General features: G+C 50.8%; 2 protein-coding genes across 2 annotated transcripts; both read left to right on the forward strand.

Annotated features, from left to right (window-relative positions):
* The first annotated feature begins 2,346 nt into the window (after positions 1-2,346).
* On the forward strand, positions 2,347-5,651 carry NMB (neuromedin B). Its single transcript, XM_006058286.3, has 3 exons — positions 2,347-2,565; positions 3,196-3,368; positions 5,387-5,651. Exons 1-3 carry the CDS (start codon positions 2,409-2,411, stop codon positions 5,420-5,422), a joined length of 366 nt encoding a protein of 121 aa, XP_006058348.1. The 5' UTR covers positions 2,347-2,408; the 3' UTR covers positions 5,423-5,651.
* A 148-nt stretch (positions 5,652-5,799) lies between these two features.
* On the forward strand, positions 5,800-21,175 carry WDR73 (WD repeat domain 73). The gene is made up of 8 exons (XM_006058288.4): positions 5,800-6,716; positions 7,465-7,532; positions 7,841-7,929; positions 9,894-9,982; positions 10,593-10,657; positions 16,434-16,598; positions 16,912-17,271; positions 18,407-21,175. Exons 1-8 carry the CDS (start codon positions 6,676-6,678, stop codon positions 18,640-18,642), a joined length of 1,113 nt encoding a protein of 370 aa, XP_006058350.3. The 5' UTR covers positions 5,800-6,675; the 3' UTR covers positions 18,643-21,175.
* The last annotated feature ends 14 nt before the right edge of the window (positions 21,176-21,189 follow it).

Genomic DNA, 21,189 nt, shown 5'->3' on the forward strand with positions numbered 1-21,189 from the left:
TAAGCAATCTTTATTAAAAGCATGATGCAGTTTAAATATTTGGTTGGTGTTGGTTATCAGAGGATTTGCCATGTATCTTTCACCCCTTATTCATCTTTTGGGTGTCCTTTGAATCTTCTCTGCATTGTCTGAAATCTCAGAGGGTCAGAGTGAGCTCTGAAGAGCTTCCCCTGGCAGTTCCATATGATTCACTGTACATGTGATCACTGTCTTCCCCCAGGGAGAGAGGACTTAGGAGCAGGCAGTGTGCAGTTGAGGTCCTCACTTTAAACTCAGCCCAGCACTACTCCCTGAGGGATCTGACGTGAAAGCGCTGTCTTGGGCAAGTCCCCTCTCTGCTGTGCCTAACACTGCACATTCCTGGGACAGTGGTTTATAGCTGGCTGTGGAGCTGCTGCCCTGCTTCTTTCTCCAGGGTCCTTGGAGGCCCCTCTTTTCCTGTGCTCACCTGACACATGAAATAATCCCCAGGGGCATCTGGGCTCAATCTCGCAGGTGTGGTTGGAGCTGTGAACACAGGCTATATCAGAGGTTTGCCTAACTATAAGTGAACCTGTCAGAGCAGAACCAAGGTGCCAGGGCCACCTGCAGAAGAGAGGTGAAACTCTCAGCGCCTGCTCCCTCGCCCCCTTGAGAAATCCACACCAACCTGATCTTTAACAGGATGGTACAGCGGGAGTGGGCGTGGCTCAGAAAGCAGCATCGGTTCCTGAAGACTCTAGGGGCTGGAAGGAGTGCTCTGAACAGACCTGAAGTCTGATTTCAGCGTGACATCTGGGCAAGTTTCCAGTCCGAGCCTGCTTGCAGCCAAAAAATGAGGAGAGAGAAACCTGCCAAATAAGATTCCTTCAAGCATCTAAGTGAGGCAGCACTCAGTACCACCTCCTAACTTCTGTGACCGAGGACCAGAGAAGACAGGATGGGTGTGTGATGCAAGCAGAGGGAGGGGGGTTGAAAAGGGAACGATTATAATGGGAAGGTGATGAGAGCTATATCTGTACACTATGGCTTAAGCAGTGACAAGAATACAGAGAGGTGTAAATGCCAGGGTGGGAGATGAGAAGCAGGGAGAGTGGGAAGAAAGCCTGGGCTGGAAATGGAGTGTCCTTGTCCTGCCTGTCATGCTTTCTGGGAGCTCAGCATGACTATCAGCTTCTTGTACACACTTTCCCTTCTAAGATGGTGATCCACAGAGCCTTGCTGAGCTAGATATGGCAAGAGTATAATAATAGCAGGTACCATTATTGAGCCAGTCTGGGGAGTAGGTTCTCTCACAGCCACACTGTGCAGAGTTTCTGAGAAGAGTCCAGAGCCCAGGAGTGGGTTGGTATCCTGCACCTCTCTCATTAACTGCTTTTGTAGTCTGTCTCTCCAATGAGATGGTCAGCTAAGGTGGAAGCAGATTGTTATCTTTTGTCTCCCCTCCTGTCCTTAGCATGGTGCTCTGACTGTTGGTGTTTGGTGAACATTTAAGCAAAAATAAATGTATTATTCTGGAGCACAGCGTCTTTTCCTGTTCATTAAATGTTGCCACTGACCTAAAAGTTCTTCCCAAGACAAGCATGGAGGGCTCCTTGAGAATGCTAACTTTGAGAGTCCTGTAGGACTGCTGCTTCCTGCGACAAAATAATTGGGCTAAAAAGATGTAATATTATTAAAAATAGGGCATTGGGGTTATTCCCATTTGACAGTTGAAGAAGGTGAGGGTCAAAGAGATCACACAGCTTGTATATGGACTCCAGGTCCAGTGCTCCTTTCACTCCCCTGACTCAAAGATCTGCCTCCTAGCCTACTGAGAAGCCAGGCTCTCACCATTTGAGGTGGGTTGAGGAGGGCTCCCCTTCCATCCTTCTGCACTCCCGTCCAGAGCATGTGCTGTGATTTCTGCTTGACCTGGTGAGTGCTGGCTGGGAGAGAGGGCATAAAGATAGCTGGGTGAGCAGGTCAGATGCTCCAAGAGGGAGGGGCCGACTGGCAAGCTCCTCCGGTGCACTTTGCTGGGCACAGTAACGCCTATTACCCAGGAAGGAGGCGTCCTCACCCCCTTTTCTACCTTGAAGCCGTCCTTCGGCCGAAAGCCGAGTGGCGGGGAGGGCCACGGGAGCCGGCTTTGCCCCCATCCTCGGCTTGAAGCTGGTGGGCTTGGGCCCGGACACCCTGAGGAAGCCATGCCCACGTCGGGGCAGGAGGGCGGGCGTGGGGGCGGTGGAGGGGGACCCCGATCCTGGCCCCAGCAGACTTGAGAGTCCCAGAGGGCGGGGCCGGGGCGGCAGCGAGCGCGCCGGGGGCGGGCTCCTCCGGGCGGGCTCCGCCCCCAGCGGCGCGGGTTTAAAAGGAGGGAAGGCACGCGCCGGGGACTGGAGCCACCGCCGAGTGCACCTGAACCGAGGCGTCGCCCGTGCCCAGCCATGACCCTGCGAGTGGTGGGTGTTCGGCTGCTCGGCGGCCTCCTGCTCTTCGCTCTGCTCGCGGCCGGCGCCGCCCCGCTCGGCTGGGATCTCCCGGAGCCCCGCAGCCGGGCCAGCAAGATCCGAGTGCACCCGCGGGGCAACCTCTGGGCCACCGGTGAGTCTTCGGGGTTCCGGCAAGCGCTCCCCGCCCCTCTCACCTTCCTTCTCTGGCCTCTCCTCAACATGGACACTAGTGTCCAGGCTAGTGGGGACCCTGGAACTCATCTAGTAAGATGGGGGAACTTGAGACCCAGACCCAGTGACTTGGTTTAAATCATTCACTCAGCCGGTTTAAAGCAGAGCTGAGGCTGGATCCTAGAGCTACCTGCCAGCCTGTTCCTCTTCCCTTAGACAAGACTGCACTGAATCTTCCGACCTCTAGTGTGTCTTCTCTCTGCACCTCCACCTTCCAGACACCTCTTGTCCTCACTTCTTTCTCTGCTGTTTCCCGTCCCTCTTCTGAGCAGACCGCACAACTGGCAGAGTTTCTTCCTGGCCCTTGGGGCCTCCCACCGCCCCTTCCAGCTGTACCATCCCGTCCACCCACCTCTACCTGCTCCGGAAAAGCTGAGTGCAGGCTTTGCCACCACTGGGGGTTCTTTGTGGTTTCTGGTGACCAGGAGGAGAAAGGCTGTGTATGTGTCTTCCTGCCAGGAGAACTGAAAAGTGGGAGAGATGGGGACTCGCCTACTGGGATAGCATCCTTGCTCCCTGACTTCCCTGTGCCTTGGCACTTCCTTTCTAGGTCACTTCATGGGCAAGAAAAGCCTGGAGCCCCCAAGCCCATCCCTACTGGGGACAGCTCCCCACACCTCCCTGAGGGACCAGACACCACAGCTGAGTCATCATCTGCTCAGGGTCCTCCTGCAAAAGCAAGCTCTGGGCATGAGCCTCAGTGTCCCCGCACCTCACACCCAGGTGAGCCAGGAGAACTCAGCCAGGGCTCCCCCCTGGATCCTGCATTGGGCTTAGGGTGTGAGTGCCCAGCCAGGGCAGGAGAGGCCCAGGAAAGCCAGGGATTCTAGGCTCTCCCTGTGATCCAGAGCTCAAAGTGGGAGGATTACAAAGAAAGGGAGCTGACCTTCTCAGCAAACCCCAAGGGACAAAAAAAGTAGGGGAAGACGTTCCTCCTCACCCACTGCCCAGTCTAAAGGTGCAGCCTGGGCTTATCCAGCTTCTTCCAGCAGGACCTTCCCACCCCCCCTTTGCCCCACCCCTGCTGTCCACCTTTGCTGTGCCCTGTATGTGCTTATTGGGACCCTGGGGCCTACATAAAGGATGAAAAGAGTGAGTCCACAGCCAGGACCAAGTCTGGACCTTGTTCACTTTGACCAGTGCTCTTCCCAGTTTCTCATCTGCCTCAGTGACCACTGGCAGGGTTTCCCAACCCCAGCATGCCTGGTCTTCTGGGCGGGACAGTCCTACGTTGTGGGGGCTGTTCTGTGCATTGTAGGAAGTTTAGCAGCCTCCCTTGTCTTTATCCACTTGAGTAGCCTCCCTGTCCACCCACAGTTATGACAACCAACAATGCTCCCAGACACTGCCAGAGGTCCCCTGCTGAGGGGTCATGGGAGGGAGCCAAAATTACCCTTGGTTGTAAACCACTGACCTATGGGGTTTGGGCGGGGGGGCTTCCAGCTGGCACTAGTGGTAAAGAACCTGCCTGCCATTGCTGGAGATGTAAGAGATGCAGGTTCGAAGGTCCCCTGGAGGAGGGCATGGCAACCCACTCCAGTGTTCTTGCCTGGAGAATCCCATGGACAGAGGGGTCTGGCGGGGTCCATGGGGTCCCAGAGAGTCAGATACAACTGACGTGATTGAGCACGCACACACATAGGGTTCAAGGCCCCAGAGCAGGAGCCAAGCCAGCCTTCGTCTCCAGCCTGGCAGAGGGGCAGCTCATCCATTCTCTGCTCCTGGCACCTCCCCATCCCACACACCTTGCCTGGTTCTTTGTTGCTCTGTGAAGAAGGCAGTAAGGTATAGTAGAATGTGGACTCAGGTGACAGCATGCTGGGCTCGTAATCCAGCTACTTGGTAGCTGTGGGACCTTAGAAATGTCACTTAGCCTCTCTAAGCCTCATCTTCCTCAACCCTAAAGTGGGAATAATAGTGTCCCTCTTCCCTTAAATGAGACCATTTATGTCACATGCTGAGCGTGATGCCTAATGCATAGAAAACACTTAGTAAACAGAAGCTGTTACCAGTCTGTGAGCTCCCTGGCACCGCCGGTGGCTGACTTAACTGTGTGTTTCCCACTGTGCCTAGCATATAGTGTGTACATTTTGAAAGAAGGGAGGGACATTCCCTAGAGAAAGTTCATCCCCAGCCCCAGTCAACCGTGACCCTCCTGATGCACAGAACCACCACCCTGATACTCCTATGGCAGTCCTGTGGTTGAGACTCTTTGCTTCCCCTGCATGGGACATGACTTTGATCCCTGGCTGGGAAGCTAAGACCTCACATGCCGTGCGGCCCCTAAAGACCTCAGGTGTAAGGGCTAGGTACTCAGGCTGGCTGGGTCTGAAGGAAGACAACGGCCCCTCTGGGTCCACTGATCTTGAAGGCCTGAAACATGAAGACCAACTCGAGAATCTCAGAGGAAGCGGTACCTACCCCTGGGGGGTGGGACTTCAGAAGTGAGGTCTATGGCAGAGCTGGAGGTTGGGGAGTCAGAACACTGTCTGGCCCAGGGTCAGGCCTGGTGCTTGGACTTTATTTCTAGGATCTCCATTGACTGTCGTGACCACTCTGTGAGGTTGAGAAAACCACTGCCCTGACCCCTCCCAGGCCCTTCAGGGAGAAAGGTACTGGGTGGGGTGGGGAGGCTGCCCCTGCCGACCTCTGTGGGTGCCCCTGCACTTAGGAATGGCAGGATGCCCCTATCACTTGTCCCACCCCCGCCCGGGCCAATTCCTCTGTGTGTTCCCCTTCAGCACAGGAGGCTGCTGGTGCAAATGCCGCAGAAGTGATGCTATTAATCAGGAAGACACGACGGCATGGCTGAGATTGTGCCCACCCAGGGAAGGTGCTGTATGGGACCCATCTGGATGTAAATCATGGGCTCACATCTCTGTCACTCCATTACTGTGATTTCTGGTTGGGCTGTCAAGAATATTGCCAGTGCAGATGCAAATGATGTCCCTGCCATATTTCTCGCTTCCCTGTTGAAGTTGTGAATAAAACCCTGCTCTTTACGTAGACTGTCTGGTCCTCTCCTTCTACCTGTGCTGGAGGGGATGGGAGGGAAAGGAGACTGGAAGACCCAGTGTTCACTGAGATGGGGCTGGCCGCAAAGAGCCCAGAACACTCCGTGGCACCAGCCTGGAACTGATTCTGGGCGTCTGCTCATCCACTCATTCGCAACAGGTACTCACTCAGTGCCTGCTGGGATGCCAGGTCCTCTGCCAGCCGCTTTTCTCCTCTCGCCGCTGCCACCTACTGGCAGAGGCAAGTCTCTCCTGTTTCCCACCTGTAAAAGGGAACTGCCTACACGACACGGGAAGGCTTTACTTACCTGATTTTATCTACTCGCCAAGGTTTGAGGGGAGTGCCCAGCGCTTACAAAGGAGAGAGCTGAGCTTGGATCCAGATCCCAGTGTCCCCTCACTCTCTTCTCTGGCCTCGTGGGACTGACTGTTAGCAAATAAACATACAGGACACTCTGTTATAGCCGAATTTCAGATAAACAATGAATAATATTTTTGTATAAAAAGATATCCTAAATATTGCGTGGACATAACTTTTTTTTTTTGGCTACACTATGGCACGCGGGATCTTAGATCCCAGACCAGGGATCAAACCCTTGCACCTACATTAGGAGCACGAAGTCAACCACTGCACGGCCAAGAAGTCCTTGCATGGACATACTTAAAAAACTACTCGCTGTTTTACGTAATATTCGAATTTAACAGGGCGTATTTTATCGGGCCTTTTCCTCTGATCTGCAAATACACGGTCATAAAACCAAAGTGTATTTGCTCCCTAAGGCCCCGTCTGGAACTGACATCCTGGGAATCCCTGACTTGACGTCATTTTTCCAAGAGAGTTTATCCGGAGAACCCCAGACCAAGCCTGGCAAAGGAACGGCAGGTCTGCGCCTGCGTTAGGGCATCTCTGGGCCCGCCCCCCGGTCACAGCAGGCCGCGCCCACTCCTCGCGAGAAGGCCGCGCCAACCCAGGAAGATTCAGAGACGGAAATAGGATACCGGAAGCGACTGTTGCCATGGAGCCCGCGGAGGACTGGCTGGTGGAGTCCTTGCGCTTGTAAATCGTGTGGGCTTGGGACGTGGAATCTGGGCCAGGGAACTGCCCTGGGGTCCGACGGGCGCGGGGCGGAGCATGCGGGGAATCCTGGTGTGGGGCGGGACCTATACGGAGGACTCCGTCTGGGCCTCGGCTCCCGCTTCTGGGAAATGGCACCTTTCTGTGTGTGCAAGTTGTGTAAAGTAGTGGTAGGAGCCGTGCTTGTGGGGGATAATAATAGCATAGTTTTTGTTATATAGTGTTAGTTGCTCAGTTGTGTCCAACTCTGTACGACCCCATGGACCGTAGCCGGCCAGCCTCCTCTGTCCATGGGCTTATCCAGGCAAGAATACTGGAGTGGGTTGGCATTTCCTTCTCCAGGGGATCTTCCCAACCCAGGGATCCAACCCAGGTCTCCTGCCATTGTAGTCAGATTCTTTACCACCTGAGCCACCAGGGAAGCAAGTGACCATTTATTTTGCACCAGCCTCTGAGTTAAACCTTAAAGATTGTCTCGATTCCGCACACCAACCTTGTGAAGTCAGGGTACTCTGGGAGTTCCATTTTACGCATGAGGACGATGCTCAGGGGAATTGTGACTGGCCTGGTTTCAGCCACACATAGGGTAAAATATGTAACAAGATTTTATCCCAGTTCTGCTTGATTCCAAAACTCGGGCCCCCAACCACTGAACCATGCTAACATCTCATCCGGAACAGTCGTAAAAGTGCCATGCATCAATATGTGACATCGTGTCTCTGTCATTCAGGTACCAAGATTTCCATGCATTCGACCTCTCGGGAGCCACTCGAGTGCTTGAATGGATTGGTGACAAAGGTGAGATGCTCTTCATGACCCTGAAGGAGATGGAATCCCACTCCGGAAGCTGGGACTCAAGGAGCTCAGCCTAGAGGGACCCAACCATTTCTGAGAGCTTGAGGACCTCTTAGTCACTCGCAGCAATTTCTTGTTCTATCAGCATTATATTTCTATCTAGCTGTCTTCCAATCCCCCAATACGAGGCTGCATACCAGTGGCAAAGGGGTTTAGTTTTGCTTTGGGAGATATGGCAGAGTGTCTAGACCCAGCCATGATTCACAATCTTTCTAGCAGTTTGTCCCAGCATATTCTGCTTCTTTTTCCAGGAATCCTGGTTGCTGGCTATGAAAGCCTGAAAAAAAATGAGATTCTTCATCTCATACTGCCTCTCAGACTTTCTGTAAAAGAAAACCAGGTAACTTGAAATATATGTGCTGAGTGTATATGTCTGCTTCTACTCATTTATTAAACCTTTATGGAGCTCCTATTATCTACTAAATATTTTCCCGGGTACTAGAGAGAGAGAAGGCGATGGCACAGTACTCTTGCCTGGAAAATCCCATGGATGAAGGAGCCTGGTAGGCTGCAGTCCATGGGGTCGCGAAGAGTCGGACACAACTGAGCGACTTCCCTTTCACTTTTCACTTTCATGCATTGGAGAAGGAAATGGCAACCCACTCCAGTGTTCTTGCCTGGAGAATCCCAGGGACAGGGGAGCCTGGTGGGCTGCCGTCTATGGGGTCGCACAGAGTTGGCCATGACTGAAGTGACTTAGCAAGAGAGAGAGAAACTGTGAGCACTGGGCCTGCCCTATAGTGTAATAAAGACAGACAGATATGCAGAGAGGTAAGTGCTACAGAAAGTCCTGTGATGTACAGAGGGCTCCTAGAGCAAGAAGTCAATTATACTTTATCAAAAATAGATTTAGGGGGAATTCCCTGGTGGTCCAGTTACAAGTCTGCTTCCACTGCAGGGGGCCTGGGTTCAAACCCTCGTGGGGTAACTAAGATCCTGTAGGTGCGAAAAAAAAGAAACAGATTTAGGGAGCTATTAGAGTATGGAGGGTGGTTGAAACCTTAGAATGATTAAGATCAGCTCAGATGAATGTGTAGTGTATAAAGAGTGAGAAGAGATGATGGCTAAAGACAGAACCTCAGGGAGGGCATTTGAAGAATGGATAGAGGAAGATGGACCCACAAGGAATACTAAGAATGAATAGTGTTCAAAGTAGAAGGCATCTCAGAAATGGCCAGCGATCCAGAAGCCAGGAGAAAAGAATGTGTGATGAAAAAAGTTGATGGTTGCCTGATGTCACTATGAAATCATTCAGACTTATCGGCTAGATCAGTTCAGCCTTTGCTGCCCTCGAGTAAATTTCTTCCTAGTGCTCTTGTTCTCCCTCATCTCCACCCCTCAGGAGCCAGGACCACACCAAAATCAAGCCTTGATAAGAGACCTGATTTACCTCTCACCTCACCCCTGAATTTTCCTCTTTTCTCTCTCTTTTTTAAAAAAAATATTTGTTTATTTGGCCACGTTGGGTCTTAGTTGTGGCACTTGGGATCTTTGTTGCCTTACGTGGAAATCTTGTAGCATGTGGGATCTTAGTTCCCCGACTGGGGATCAAACCCATATCCCCTGCATTTCAAGTCAGATTCTTAACCACTGGACCACCAGGCAAGTCCCTCCTCTTTTCTCTTGTGGCCACCTCCTTTTCCCCTGCTTCTGGTTCCTCACATGAAGATAGTCGTCCAGCAGCTAAGAGCATGGACTTTGGCTAGACAGACTTGGGTTCAAATGTGTAACATAACCCTTGTGTGACTTTAGAAACATTGCTTAAGCTCCGTGTACCCTAGCTCTGTCATTTTAGAATAGGGATAATTATAGTGTCCACGTCACAGGGTGGTTCTAAGAATTCAACGTGATAAAGCACTAAATAAGGTGGCTGGCACAGTGAATGCTGGATGATTGACAGTTGTATTTTTACTGCTGGAGGAACCCACCTAACTTCTGGTGGGAGGTGCCAGGAGGAATGGGGCTGTGTTTGTCTGCTGATACATTCCAGTTATTTCTCTGATACACTATTAAACCTCTGTGACTTCCCTAAGCAGGCTTGGAATATAATGCTTTTGCTATGGAGAAAGGTTAGAAGAAAGGCCTTGGGTGTGCAGGAAAGAAAGCCATCTCTGTAGGCAGCTGAGACCAACATTTATTATACAAGTAACAGTGGCCAGAGGCCCTGCTCAAGAAGCATCGTTACCACCTGAGCGGCTTCCAGGGTTTCCTGCCAGGCTGGGATATGGCTCCTCACCTGGAGCTCCTCTGAAACACTCCTTTGGAGAGCAGCCCTCTCTGATCGGCCACCTCTTTGTATTTTAGGGCTTATTCCCTGAAAGAGATTTCAAGGTACAGCATGGAGGATTTTCAGACAGGTCTGTCTGTGATCTGAAGCATGTGCCAGACACCAGGTAAGGTCAGCTCTGTCTGTGACCTGGGTCTTCCATTCCAGATGGAGTGGCTGCAAATGGCAGGGTGATCCTGCCTCTTATCACCACCCCTCCCCCTCCGCCCTCAGCACAGGGGCGCATGGACGGGCTGTGCGCACACACAGATCTGGAATACAGAGACACCAGCGCTCAGTGGGGTCTTGGTCCCTCACAAACCATCTGACTGCTGTAACCCACAGATCAGTAGTGTTGCTCCAGGGCATAAAGCAGAAGGGATGCTGTTAGTTTCTCAGAGAGCCGATGGTGGGTGGTTGGGGCTCACAGCTCGGTTGGCAGAGGCCGAAAGCCCGTGGGTGAGGGTTCTGTGTTCGGGCTTCCTGCTGGGTCCTCTTGGACACATCATGCCAAGCGGCAGCCAGGGCTAAGTCCCACGGCTGTCGCTGGAGGGGATCAAGCCTGCCCCTCATCTGCTAAATGAGGGTGACTGGTCTTGATGACCCTCCTTGCTGTAAGCTCTCCCAATCTGGGGAGTGTGGGATCCCACTCTGAGTGCGCTGGAGAGGGAGAGGCTGGGGGTATGTGGGTGAGCTCCCCACTGTCTGCACTGAGGTTCCCTGTCCATCCTAAATAGGTTGCTGGTGACCAGTGGCCCTCCCGGAAGTTACCTGCAGGTGTGGCAGCTCGCAGAGGACAGTGGTGAGTGACTGAATTGGTGGGGGATGAGGTTGTAGGAAAGCCTGTTTCTCCCACACCCCCAGTCCCTAATCTGAGCCGGTTAAGAAGTAGACTCAGAGCCGACTGGGAATTAAATGGAAAATCTATAGATACTTCCCTGGTGATCTAAGATTCCATGCTTCCACCACAGGGGACACAGGTTCGATCCCTGGTCGAGGAGCTAAGATCCTGCATGCCTTGTGGCCCCCAAAATTTATTTTTAAAATGCAATATCTACTTTAACACAGCAGAGATGAATTAGCAGCCAGAGCAGTGCACACAAGCCCCTCATGGAGCTTCCTGTAGCTTGCTTCAGGAATGGAGCTCGCCAACCCAGTCAGAGGCAGGGCGCCTGGTGAGCGGCGGGCCTCTCCCGCGGGCAGGGGCACCACGAGGGCAGGGAGGTCGCCTCTCTCTCCAGCCATGCTGCTCTCAGGGAAAGGAAACAGTGAGCAAGAGGCCGGGCCGACCTACGGCAGATGGAAAGGCAGATGGAAAGGCGCGGGAAGCATTTGCACTGTTCCTCTGGGAGTGGAGGGGCTCCCTTGGCATATCCGCTCCAGCGGCGGGTTTGCGGTTCCCGTCAGGCAGGCACCAGCCCCTTCCATCCCTCCTTGGGTGGGAGCATTGTGGGCCAGCGTGGACTCGGGCCCAGAGGCATAGGCAGCCTCCCTGGGAACTGCCCCTTGGCTCGTGTGGTCTCTGCCTGCGGTTCCCACACTGCCTCTCTTGGGTGCTTCCCAGAAACCGGCTGTTTGCTCCTCCCCCAGCTCCACTGCTGCAGGAAGGCAGTTCTGGTCCTCATTTGGGTTTTGAGGTCACTGACCCTGTGGGCTTTCCTTTGTCGTTTCTTCCTTGTCAGTTATCTGATGCTGTAGCTTCCAGGTGTCTGAATATACTTACTTATAATTATGATTATTTTTTCATAATGTTATTGAAATTCACCCATTTTAAGTATACAATTCAGTGAATTTTTTTATAGTAAATTTAACAAGTTGTGCAACTACCACTATAAGTCGGTTTTAGAACATTTTTATGTCCTCAGTAAGATCTGTCATGCCAATTACTAGTAATCCCCTTGCCCACACCCTGCTATCTGTCTCTGTGACAGATTTGCCTTTTCTGGATGTTTCGTATCAGTGGACTCATAAAGCATGTGGTCTCTTGTGGCTTCTCTCACTGAGCATAATCATAGTCCTTTTGTGGTCTACCATGTCATACAGTGTTGTAACATGTATCAGCAGTCTGTTCCTTTTTAAGGCTGAACAGTGTTCCTTCGTATGGATGTACCACGTTTGTCTATCTGTTCACCAGTTGCTGGATCTGATTTCTGGCTGTTAGGAATAATGCTGCTAAGATCATTCATGTACAAGTGTGTGGACCACGTTTTCCTATGTCTTGGATAGATATTAGGAATGAAATTGCTGGATCATGTGGTGAATTTATGTTGGGTTTTTCAGGGAACTCCCAGACTCTTCCAGAATGGCTTCATCATGTACATTCCCACCAGCAGTGTATGAGGGTTCCTGTTTCTCCATGTCCTGCACCAACATTTGCTATTATTTGTCTTTTTTTATTAGAGCCATCGTAATGGATGTGAAATTATATATAACGTGGCTTTGTCTGCAGTTTCTTGATAACTAGTAGTGTTGAGCGTCTTTTTAATGTGCTTACTAGCCATTCATGTATCTTCTATGGTAAAATACCTATTCAGATCTCAATGAGGGTGTTTTGTTATCCACTCCCTGCCAACAGGCTAGATAATATGCTGTCACAGGCCCTTTGATATTCTCATTCCATTGTGCATTTTAATAGATACTTGTTCAGATTAATCAACAATCTGTAAGATGTAACAGTAATATTAGTGAGTATATATTATATTCCAGTCACTGTACTGATCACTTTCCATGTGTGAACTCATTAAATTCTCTTGAGTCTGAGAACAAACTGTCCAGAGAGGCTCACTTGTTCCAAGTGAGCTACCTTCATAAAGATGGTAACAGAACCAAGACTTAATTCCAGTCTGATTTCAGAGTCTGCTTATAATCATGCCTGGTAGCAGCTATTAATTGTTGTTGTTCAGTGGCTCAGTCGTGTCTGACCCTTTGTGACCCAACAGACTGTAGCCCACCAGACTCCTCTGTCCATGGGATTCTCCAGGCAAGAATACTGGAGCAGGCTGCCATTTCCTTCTCCAGGGGATCTCTCTGACCCAGGGATCAAAGCCATATTTCCCGCATTGGCAGGTGGATTCTTTACCACTGAGCCACCAGGGAAACCTGCCCATTTTTTTTGGTTGGCTATTTTGTCTTTTTTGAGTTATGAGAGTTCTTTGTACATTCTGGCTACAAGTTGTTTATCAGATGTATGTTTTGCTAATAATTTCTCCTTGTCTTTCATTTTCTTAATAGGGTCCTCTGAAGCATAAAATTTTAAACTTTAATGAGGTCCATTTTATTATTTCTCTTAAGAATGGTGCTTTTGGTGTCATAACTGTCTTACCCATAGATTTCCACATGTTTTTTTTCCCCCAAAAGTTTTATTGCTTTAGATCCAACATTTAAATCTCTTAGAGTTAACTTTGGTGTGTGGTGTGACTGAAGAGTTTAAGCTCATCTCTCTGCCTGTGAATGTCAGGTTTTCCCAGCACCGTGGGTCAAGAAGCCTGACCTTTCTCCACTGATCTGCTTTGGTGCGTTTGTTGAAAATCAGTCGACCGTGAATGTAAGGATTTATTTCTGGACCCTCCATTCTGTTCCCGTGATCACTGTGTCTGTCCTTACACCAGTAACTGATAATTGTTTTTTATGTTTCTCTAAAACCAGGCAGTGCAGGGCAGCGGTGGTTTAAAACTGGAGTGGGGGGCACCTTTGGAGCTGCCTCCTGTCCTGACACTGCCTGGGGTACCGGGTGCCACAGAGAACCTGCAGCCCCAGGCCCCAGGGAGCTCGGCCCAAGGAGACGTGCCCTGACACTCTCATATGCCAGTAGGAAATCAGATAATTATCTTCCCCTGGATATTAGTGCAGAATATTCCATATCTGGGCAAGTCTGGCCAGCTGTTTTTGTAGATACCTAAAAGTGTGTTTTCCAAGGTCCAGGTTTTGACCCACAGCTTTGGTGTCTCAGAAACCTGATTTTGTGGCACACCCAGAGCAAATCTAATCTGTTGGTAGGGCTGGATGTAGTGACCAGACTTGGAGAACCGCTGTATAAACCAGAATGCCCTTTTATTAGTTTATAATGAAAAAACAAGTATCCCCAAAGATGAAGTATTCCAGATCCTTATTCTTTTCCTATAGAAGACCTAACCTAATCTCAGGCTGTGTGGTAAACATAAGCATAGCAAGAAGAACCAGCTCAGAGGCTTCCAAATGGCATGGCTATAAGCTGTCTGTGAAAGTGAACTCGCTCAATCATGTCTGACTTTGCACTCCCCCCATTCATGGGATTTACCAGGCAAGAGTACTGGAGTGGGTTGCCATTTCCTTCTCCAGGGGATCTTCCTGACCCAGGGATCAAACCCAGGTCTCCCACATTGTAGGCAGACGCGTTACTGTCTGAGACAGCAGGGAAGCCCAAGTTCTCCCAGGCAGAGAGTATAGACCTTCCTTGTGGCGGCGTGGCTCCCCAGGCCTAGGTGCTGTCCAGGCCCCTGGAGGTAGGGTCTGTGGCTTCTCCTCTCAGCTCTGGGGCTGAGGAATCTGCTGAGGATATCTTTAGATGAAGACATGTCTAACAGTGTCAGCCACCTATCTCCCGAGGCCTCCACTGAAGTTAGAACCTTCAATCTGAGTGGCTCTTCCCACCCCTCCCCCCAGAGGCTGCCCCGATTTCTGTGCCTTGGCGGCTCAACAGCGCCCTCTCATGGCCACCACTTTCCTTTCACCCCGGTAATAAATTTGCTCAGTATCTCAGGTCTGGAGCCATTCTGACTCCTGAAGGAGGTTGCTTACAGCTGCTGTGACCTGTTCTACTGGTTTAATCTTCAGATACAACCTTCTTGCTTTCTTCTTTTCAAATAATATTTATTTATTTATTTTTGGCTGCATTGGGTCTTAGTTGTGGCATGTGGGATCTGTGTTGCAGTGCCCGGGCTCAGTATTTCGGTGCACGGGTTTAGTTGTCCTGCAGTAAATGAGCTCTTAGTTCCCTGCCCAGGGATTGAACCCACATCCCCTGCATTAGAAGGCAAAGTCTTAACCACTGGACTCCCAGGGAAGTCCCCACTTTCTTTTATTGCCCAGTTCTTGGAGGTGCCTCACAGCTTTGACTTCATAGTAATTTTTCCTTTCAGTTGGTTTGGTGAGGGTGGTGTGCTTTCGTAGAGGAGGTATTTTTCCCCTGAGAGAGGGGAGGAGGAGGAGGAACCTGCATTTCTTTCCTGTTGTAAACTGTGGAGTGACTGTCCAGTCAGCAGCTCCAAAGCTTTTGTCTTCCATTGCATCTTTGAAATCGGTCTTTGATGGCTTTCCCTCAGCTGCCTCCTTCCCTGCCGTTGGGACAGATCCCACCTGAGAACCCCGGGCTCTGAGGAGGTCCTGGGGGATCCCTGCCAGGCTCCCTGGAGTCTGTGGAAGGGGAAGAGGGAGCCATCTAAGTGAGGCCCGGGAGAGTCAGGTGGGCTGGGCTGTTTGAATTTCGGCCTCACTGGTGCCCCTAGAGACACGCTGGGCCTGAGGCTCAGCTGTGGTGTCTGCTTTGAGCCCCACCCCCCGCCCACCCCCCACAGTCCCTGGGGCAGCGCTGTTATGTTCCGCAAGTCTGTACCAAGGCACCGAGAGCCTGTGGCTTGGGGAGCAGAGCTCGGGGCCTCTGCAGGCAGCCGGGCCCAGCCACGCCCTCTGTGACCCGTGTGTGTGTGTGTGTGTGTGCCCGGCCATGCCCTCTGTGACCCATCTGTGTGCGTGTGTGTGCATGTGGGTGTGGGTGTGTGTGTCAACTGTCACAAGGCAACAGCTGTCACGTGCTCGCTTGATCAGCCGTGGTGGTATTTTTTCTCTCATCCATCCCTTCTTCATCTAGAGTGTAAAAATACAGATCTCCATTTTCTTCAGAGAACCTGGAAACCAAACAGTGAGCCCTAGTCTCTAGGAGCAAGAAAATAGAAATGGAAAATGGGTGTCTCCCTTTAAGTAACAATAGCGTGTACAGCACACTGCTTGTTCTGAACTGTTATACATGGAGATGGCAGAGGATGGGAACCTGCCTGCTGTCCAAGCAGGCTGAGGCGAACAAAGCTAAAGTCTGATTTAGTCCGAGGTCAAGTGTGTCGATGTTCAGTGTAAAAAAGACGTGGACTTTTTTGCCCTGTTTACATTTGAAGACATCTGTGTTGTAACCTTCACCTGTTAGGCTTCAGTAAACAGCGTGAAGTCACGGGACATGTCTTTGAAGAAATCATGTTACTTCATGAACTCTTCCTGTTATAAACGACAGTGCCAATGTGTTCTTTTCTCTTCCTTTATTTGTTCTCCACAAAACTATAAAAAGCCAGAACTGCTTGGCGGGTTTGGATGTGGCTGTTGTCATTCATTATCTCCAGTTTGCAAATAGTTCATAAGACAAATCACAGAGAAATGGCAGTGCTCCTGACAGTTCCAGAAATGGAAACACAGCACGGAGTTATTGCGTCTCCACATCTTCCCTCGCCAACAGTGAGCTCCTTTTCTCCCCCGACCTTCTGCCTGGCCCTTACCATGTAATGTTGCAGACCTGCTTCACATTCTGGACTTGAGCCTCTCCCACTTCCCGCCAGATGTCATCAGAGCTGTTAGCACTATTGACGTGCACAAGAGCGAGGAGCCTCTTTGGCCCAGGGTGGCCATTTTCCCATCGGTGGCACCCGGCGTCCTCCACGGCGCGAGGCTCAGCAGCCTGAAGGTGGTGGATCTGCACTCACAGAAGACCACGTACACCTCAGGTACCACAGGCCTTTCCAGCTCCTCCGCCCCCTAGCCCTGCTCAGCCACACTGGAATCCAGATTCAGCCCTGTGTGCCCCGCTGTTGGGGAAGCAAGGTGAACGAGAGACAAGGCCTGGCCGCAGGGGCTCCTGTTCTGGGTGTGGGGAGGTGGTCCTGAGAGCAGCACCCAGCCAGCTGGGTGCATCTGCGAGATGAGGGGCACCAGGGACGTGGCTCGCTCTGCCTGCGGCTGGTGGGGACCTTACCCGTCAGCCGCGCCCACCAGCCCCATCTGATTGCAGCAGCTTTTCTCACAAGCCCCATTCTCCAGGTGTCAGTGACAACGATGTGCTAAGTAGCCTGCAGGTCCTGGACACGGACACCTTCGCCTTCTGCTGCTCCTCAGGCCGCCTGGGGCTGGTTGACACCCGCCAGAAGTGGTCCCCGTCAGAGAACCTCGGCCCCAGCCCTGGGTCCACTGGAAGGCGGTGGTGTGCAGAAGCTGGCGGCCGGGGCCCTGGGCCCAGCATTGCCCGCCTTGGCTCAGATGGGCAGCTCTGTCTTCTCGACCCCCGGGATCTCTGCCAGCCCGTGAGCTCAGTCCAGTGCCCCGTGTCCATGCCCAGCCCTGAGCCAGAGCTGCTGCGAGTGACTTGGGCCCCCGGCCTGGAGGACTGCTTGGCCATTTCAGGTACTGCTGAGAGGACTTTGTCTCTTCGTCTCTCTCCCAGGGGATTCTGAGGTGCTCGGGAGGGAGCCCACAGCCCCTTAATAAATGTGGCCCCAGAAGGTACAGTTCTCACAGAAAAGCTCCTAGTTCTCCAGGTTCGTGAGGGATGGCCCTTCCTCATGCTGGCTACCAAACTTCATACGTGGGTAGCGGGCCTTTCCTGTTCCAGCAGGAATTCGGTTCTGAGGTTGGTCCAGAAGCCTGCAGGTGGTACAGCACCAGAACAGCCATGGGCTGAACCAGGGAGAGGTGACAGGATCTCGGGTGCCTCTCAGGCTACTCACTTTTAGAATTACAGCAAGCCAGCAAGGTCAGCAGACTCTTGGGTCTGTTCTGGCAGCATCTAGCTGAATGAGGGTGTGCACTGAGGTATCTTAAAGCCCACGGAAGCATCCTCTGAGCGGGGAGAGGCTGACAGTAGTTGAGAGAGCAGGAGAGGCTCATTGATAACAATCGGCTCCAGAAAGAGCAGGAGACATGAGCCAGGCTGGGGTAATTCTCTGTAGGCATCTCTGGGATATTTCTCTCTCTCTAGGCATCTCTGTTTCCCCCATCAGGTAGGAGACAAGGCCATCTGCTGGGAGGGACCCACATGTGGAGGGATTAGAATTGGGGGTTAGCAGAAAAGGTTTGAAAAGTCTCTTTACCCTCAGTTTCTTGGGGAAAATAATAGTACCTATTTCATGGGAACTTCCCTGGTGGTCCAGTGGCTAAAATTCCTTGCTCCCAATGTAGGGGGCCTGGGTTCGATCCCTGGTCAGGGAACTGGATCCCACATGCTACAACTAAATACATAAACTTAAAAAAAAAAAAATACTACCTACTTCATATAGTCATGAGGGGTAAAAGAGAATTCAGGGTTAGCCTCGGGCCTGGCACATGATGGACAGACCACACATGCTCATGAGCATGTGCTCTGTGACGCCATCAGCCAGTTGGCGTGGCTGACGTCACGTGTCACGTGCCTTTCGGTTGGTCTTTAAGTACCTCATTAGTGTCGGATTCCTCACCCTCCAGCCTGTTTGGTTCCACAGAGCAAATTATAAAAACAGTTTCAGAGATACAGCGTCAACACTCTTCTCTTGTTTTTCCTCAGGGTTCGATGGGACAGTCCAGGTCTATGACGTCACGTCTTGGGCTGGAGTGGGGCGCCAAGTAGAACCTCTCTTCACTCACAGAGGTCACATCTTCCTAGACGACAGTGGGATGGACCCTGCCCCGCTGGTCACCACCCACACCTGGCACCCCTACAAACCAAGGACTGTGTTATCGGCAGCCAGTGACGCCTCTCTGCACGTGTGGGACTGGGTGGACCCCTGTGCCTCTCGCTGACACCAGCGTCTTTCAGCCCAGGCCCTGGGAAGCTGCTGTGGAGCAAGGAGACGGATTCAGGCGACCGCAGACGGCCCTGCTACCAGCTGAGTGGCTGAGAGCAAGTTAACCAGCCTGTCAGCCCGCCCCAGGTTCTTTATTTGTAAAATGAGGCTGGTAATAACTACCTGGCAGGGCTGTTGGGAAGGTTAGAAGTAACATTTTAAAATAACTGCTAGAAAAAATAAAATAACTGCTAGGCTGCATGGCACAATAAACATTTGGTAACTGCTCTTAGCTCTGGAAGCCCCATTTCTCCCAAATGTAGAATGGCAGTGTTTTACTCTGTCCGTATTCACAATATAGAATCTGAAGAACGGGTTTTGTGAATTCTTTTACAGAACTAAAATGTATTGTGGTGTTGTATTAGTTGCTCAGTTGTGTCTGTCTCTTTGTGACCCCATGGACTGTAGCCTCCAGGCTCCTCTGCCCATGGGATTCTTGAGACAAGAATACTGGAGTGGGGTGCCATTCCGTCCTCCAGAGCATCTTCCCTGACGCAGGGATTTAACCTGGGTTGCCTGCATTGCAGGCAGATTCTTTACTGTCTGAGCCATCAGGGAATAGTGGCAAATAAACATAAAAAATGTCAACCCCAGTAGCAATGAAGGAAATAGCAGTTTAAAAGAAGATTAAAAAAAATATTACAAGGGAACAAAATAACAAAAGACTTTGTATTTCAATATAAATGCCATTCTTTCACCTAATGCGGTCATCAGACCCCTGCATGTATGTTCAGTTCAGTCACTCAGCTATGTCCGACTCTTTGTAACCCCAGGGACTGCAGCACGCCAGCCTTCCCTGTCCATCACCAACTCCCAGAACTACTCATACTCATGTCCATCGAGTCGTGGATGTATGTGGTAAAATCAAGAACTGGGCAGCCAGGATTACAGACCCAGAGAGGGGTGCTGCATTTGTGACTCACACTCGAAAGTTGAGGACCTGGTTTTTCTGAATTGATGAAAAAACCCTTGAGGAAAGTTCTCCACAAAAGAATGTACTGTTTTCTCAAAGTTTTACTCAGTAGTTGAATTTCTGGGACATTCAGGTATATTGATCCTAACCTTTCCTTGATGCAAAACTTTCCTTGTGTGTGTGTATAAAAAGTTAGGTTCTCAGTAATTGTAAAAAGGCTTTCCCCTCCATCAGTGATTTTCAAATCTTAACATGCATCAGAATCACCTGGTTAAGACACAGACTGCTGGGCTCTGTTCCCAGAGTTTCTGATCAGTAGGAGTGTTAGCCAGGCTTCCCAGGTGGTGCTAGTGGTAAAGAACCTGCCTGGCAATGCAAGAGACATGGGTTCGATCCCTGGGTCAGGAAGCTCCCCCAGAGGAGGGCATGGCAACCCACTCTAGTATTCTTGCCTGGAGAATCCCATGGACAGAGGAGCCTGTTGGGCTACACTCCATGGGGTCGCAAAGAATCAGACACGACTGAGCGACTTAGCCCTCTGGCACTCAGGAGTGTTAGCCGGGGTGTAGTCAGAGAAGCAGACCAGTACTTGTGGGAGCTGGGCCCACAGTCTCTGTAAGGCTGCTGTCTTTCCATTTATCCGCTGCTGGAGCCTGGGCCCCACAGGGCAGATGCTGGGGGCCACCATGGGAGATCCCACCCATGACAAAGGTCATGTGGAGAAGACCTGACAGGCAAAGGCAGATCAGGACTCGAGGGATTCCCTGGACCTGCTCGAGCATCTACCCCGAAAACAAAATCTGTCTGTCTACTGTTTATTATATTATGCCTTTTACCAACTCTTCTGACATTAACAGGGGGCTATCCCCAACCACCTTTCTCTGAAGAAAATCAACTTAGGGCTCTAGTTAATAAGTCTCCTGGGCTTGAAAGGAGCATTTTTACTTTAACCCCTCTGTTACTATTTTAGCTTGCTTGACAGGTTTATCCATCCTCTTGCAACTAACACACATGATTGTTCACAACACCCCAAGCATAACCTTCGAGCGATAAAAAAAGCTTTAGTAGAATAATACTACATTGTTGAGCCAATGTTTGCTACTGAGTTTCCTTGTCCTTTACCCAATGTGCGCCTGGGAGTGCATTAGCTAGTATAGTTGGTATGCAAGAAAAACAAGCAGTAGCCTTGGCATTAGCAACATAAGACCCTTGAGTTAGTAAGTTCTTTCTTTGTTGTAACCCACTGCACCTCTGCTCCATAAGAATGTAGCTCTGTTTCCTGAGGGGGACTGCAGATTGGGAAGATAAAGGGAAAGCAGGTTTTCTGGTTGACCAACCTTTATCAAGAAAGAGTTACAAAATGTTAACAGGCCACAGGGCCAGAAGATGCTGTACATAACATAAGACCCTTGTTTATGAAAAGCTATGGAGAAAATGTCCTGGTTTCAATAAAGGTAAAACAGATGTAATGTTGAGCTAACTCTGCATGACTTTGTATCTTTCACTTATGGAAATGTGTAACTCAGGGTATAAAAGCTCCCTTTGAAAATAAAGCTGCAGACCCGGCTTCATCAGAGCTTGGACTCCCTG

The sequence above is a fragment of the Bubalus bubalis genome, chromosome 20 (assembly GCF_019923935.1).
Source record: "Bubalus bubalis isolate 160015118507 breed Murrah chromosome 20, NDDB_SH_1, whole genome shotgun sequence".
Lineage (NCBI taxonomy): Eukaryota > Metazoa > Chordata > Mammalia > Artiodactyla > Bovidae > Bubalus > Bubalus bubalis.

Coding starts and splice junctions, on each gene's coding strand:
- NMB (XM_006058286.3), top strand. CDS start 2,409: ATGACCCTGCGAGTGGTGGGTGTTCGGCTGCTCGGCGGCCTCCTGCTC. Junction 2,566..3,195: donor GGGCAACCTCTGGGCCACCG/GTGAGTCTTCGG, acceptor CTTCCTTTCTAG/GTCACTTCATGGGCAAGAAA. Junction 3,369..5,386: donor TCCCCGCACCTCACACCCAG/GTGAGCCAGGAG, acceptor GTTCCCCTTCAG/CACAGGAGGCTGCTGGTGCA.
- WDR73 (XM_006058288.4), top strand. CDS start 6,676: ATGGAGCCCGCGGAGGACTGGCTGGTGGAGTCCTTGCGCTT. Junction 7,930..9,893: donor TTTCTGTAAAAGAAAACCAG/GTAACTTGAAAT, acceptor TTTGTATTTTAG/GGCTTATTCCCTGAAAGAGA. Junction 10,658..16,433: donor GCAGCTCGCAGAGGACAGTG/GTGAGTGACTGA, acceptor ACTTCCCGCCAG/ATGTCATCAGAGCTGTTAGC.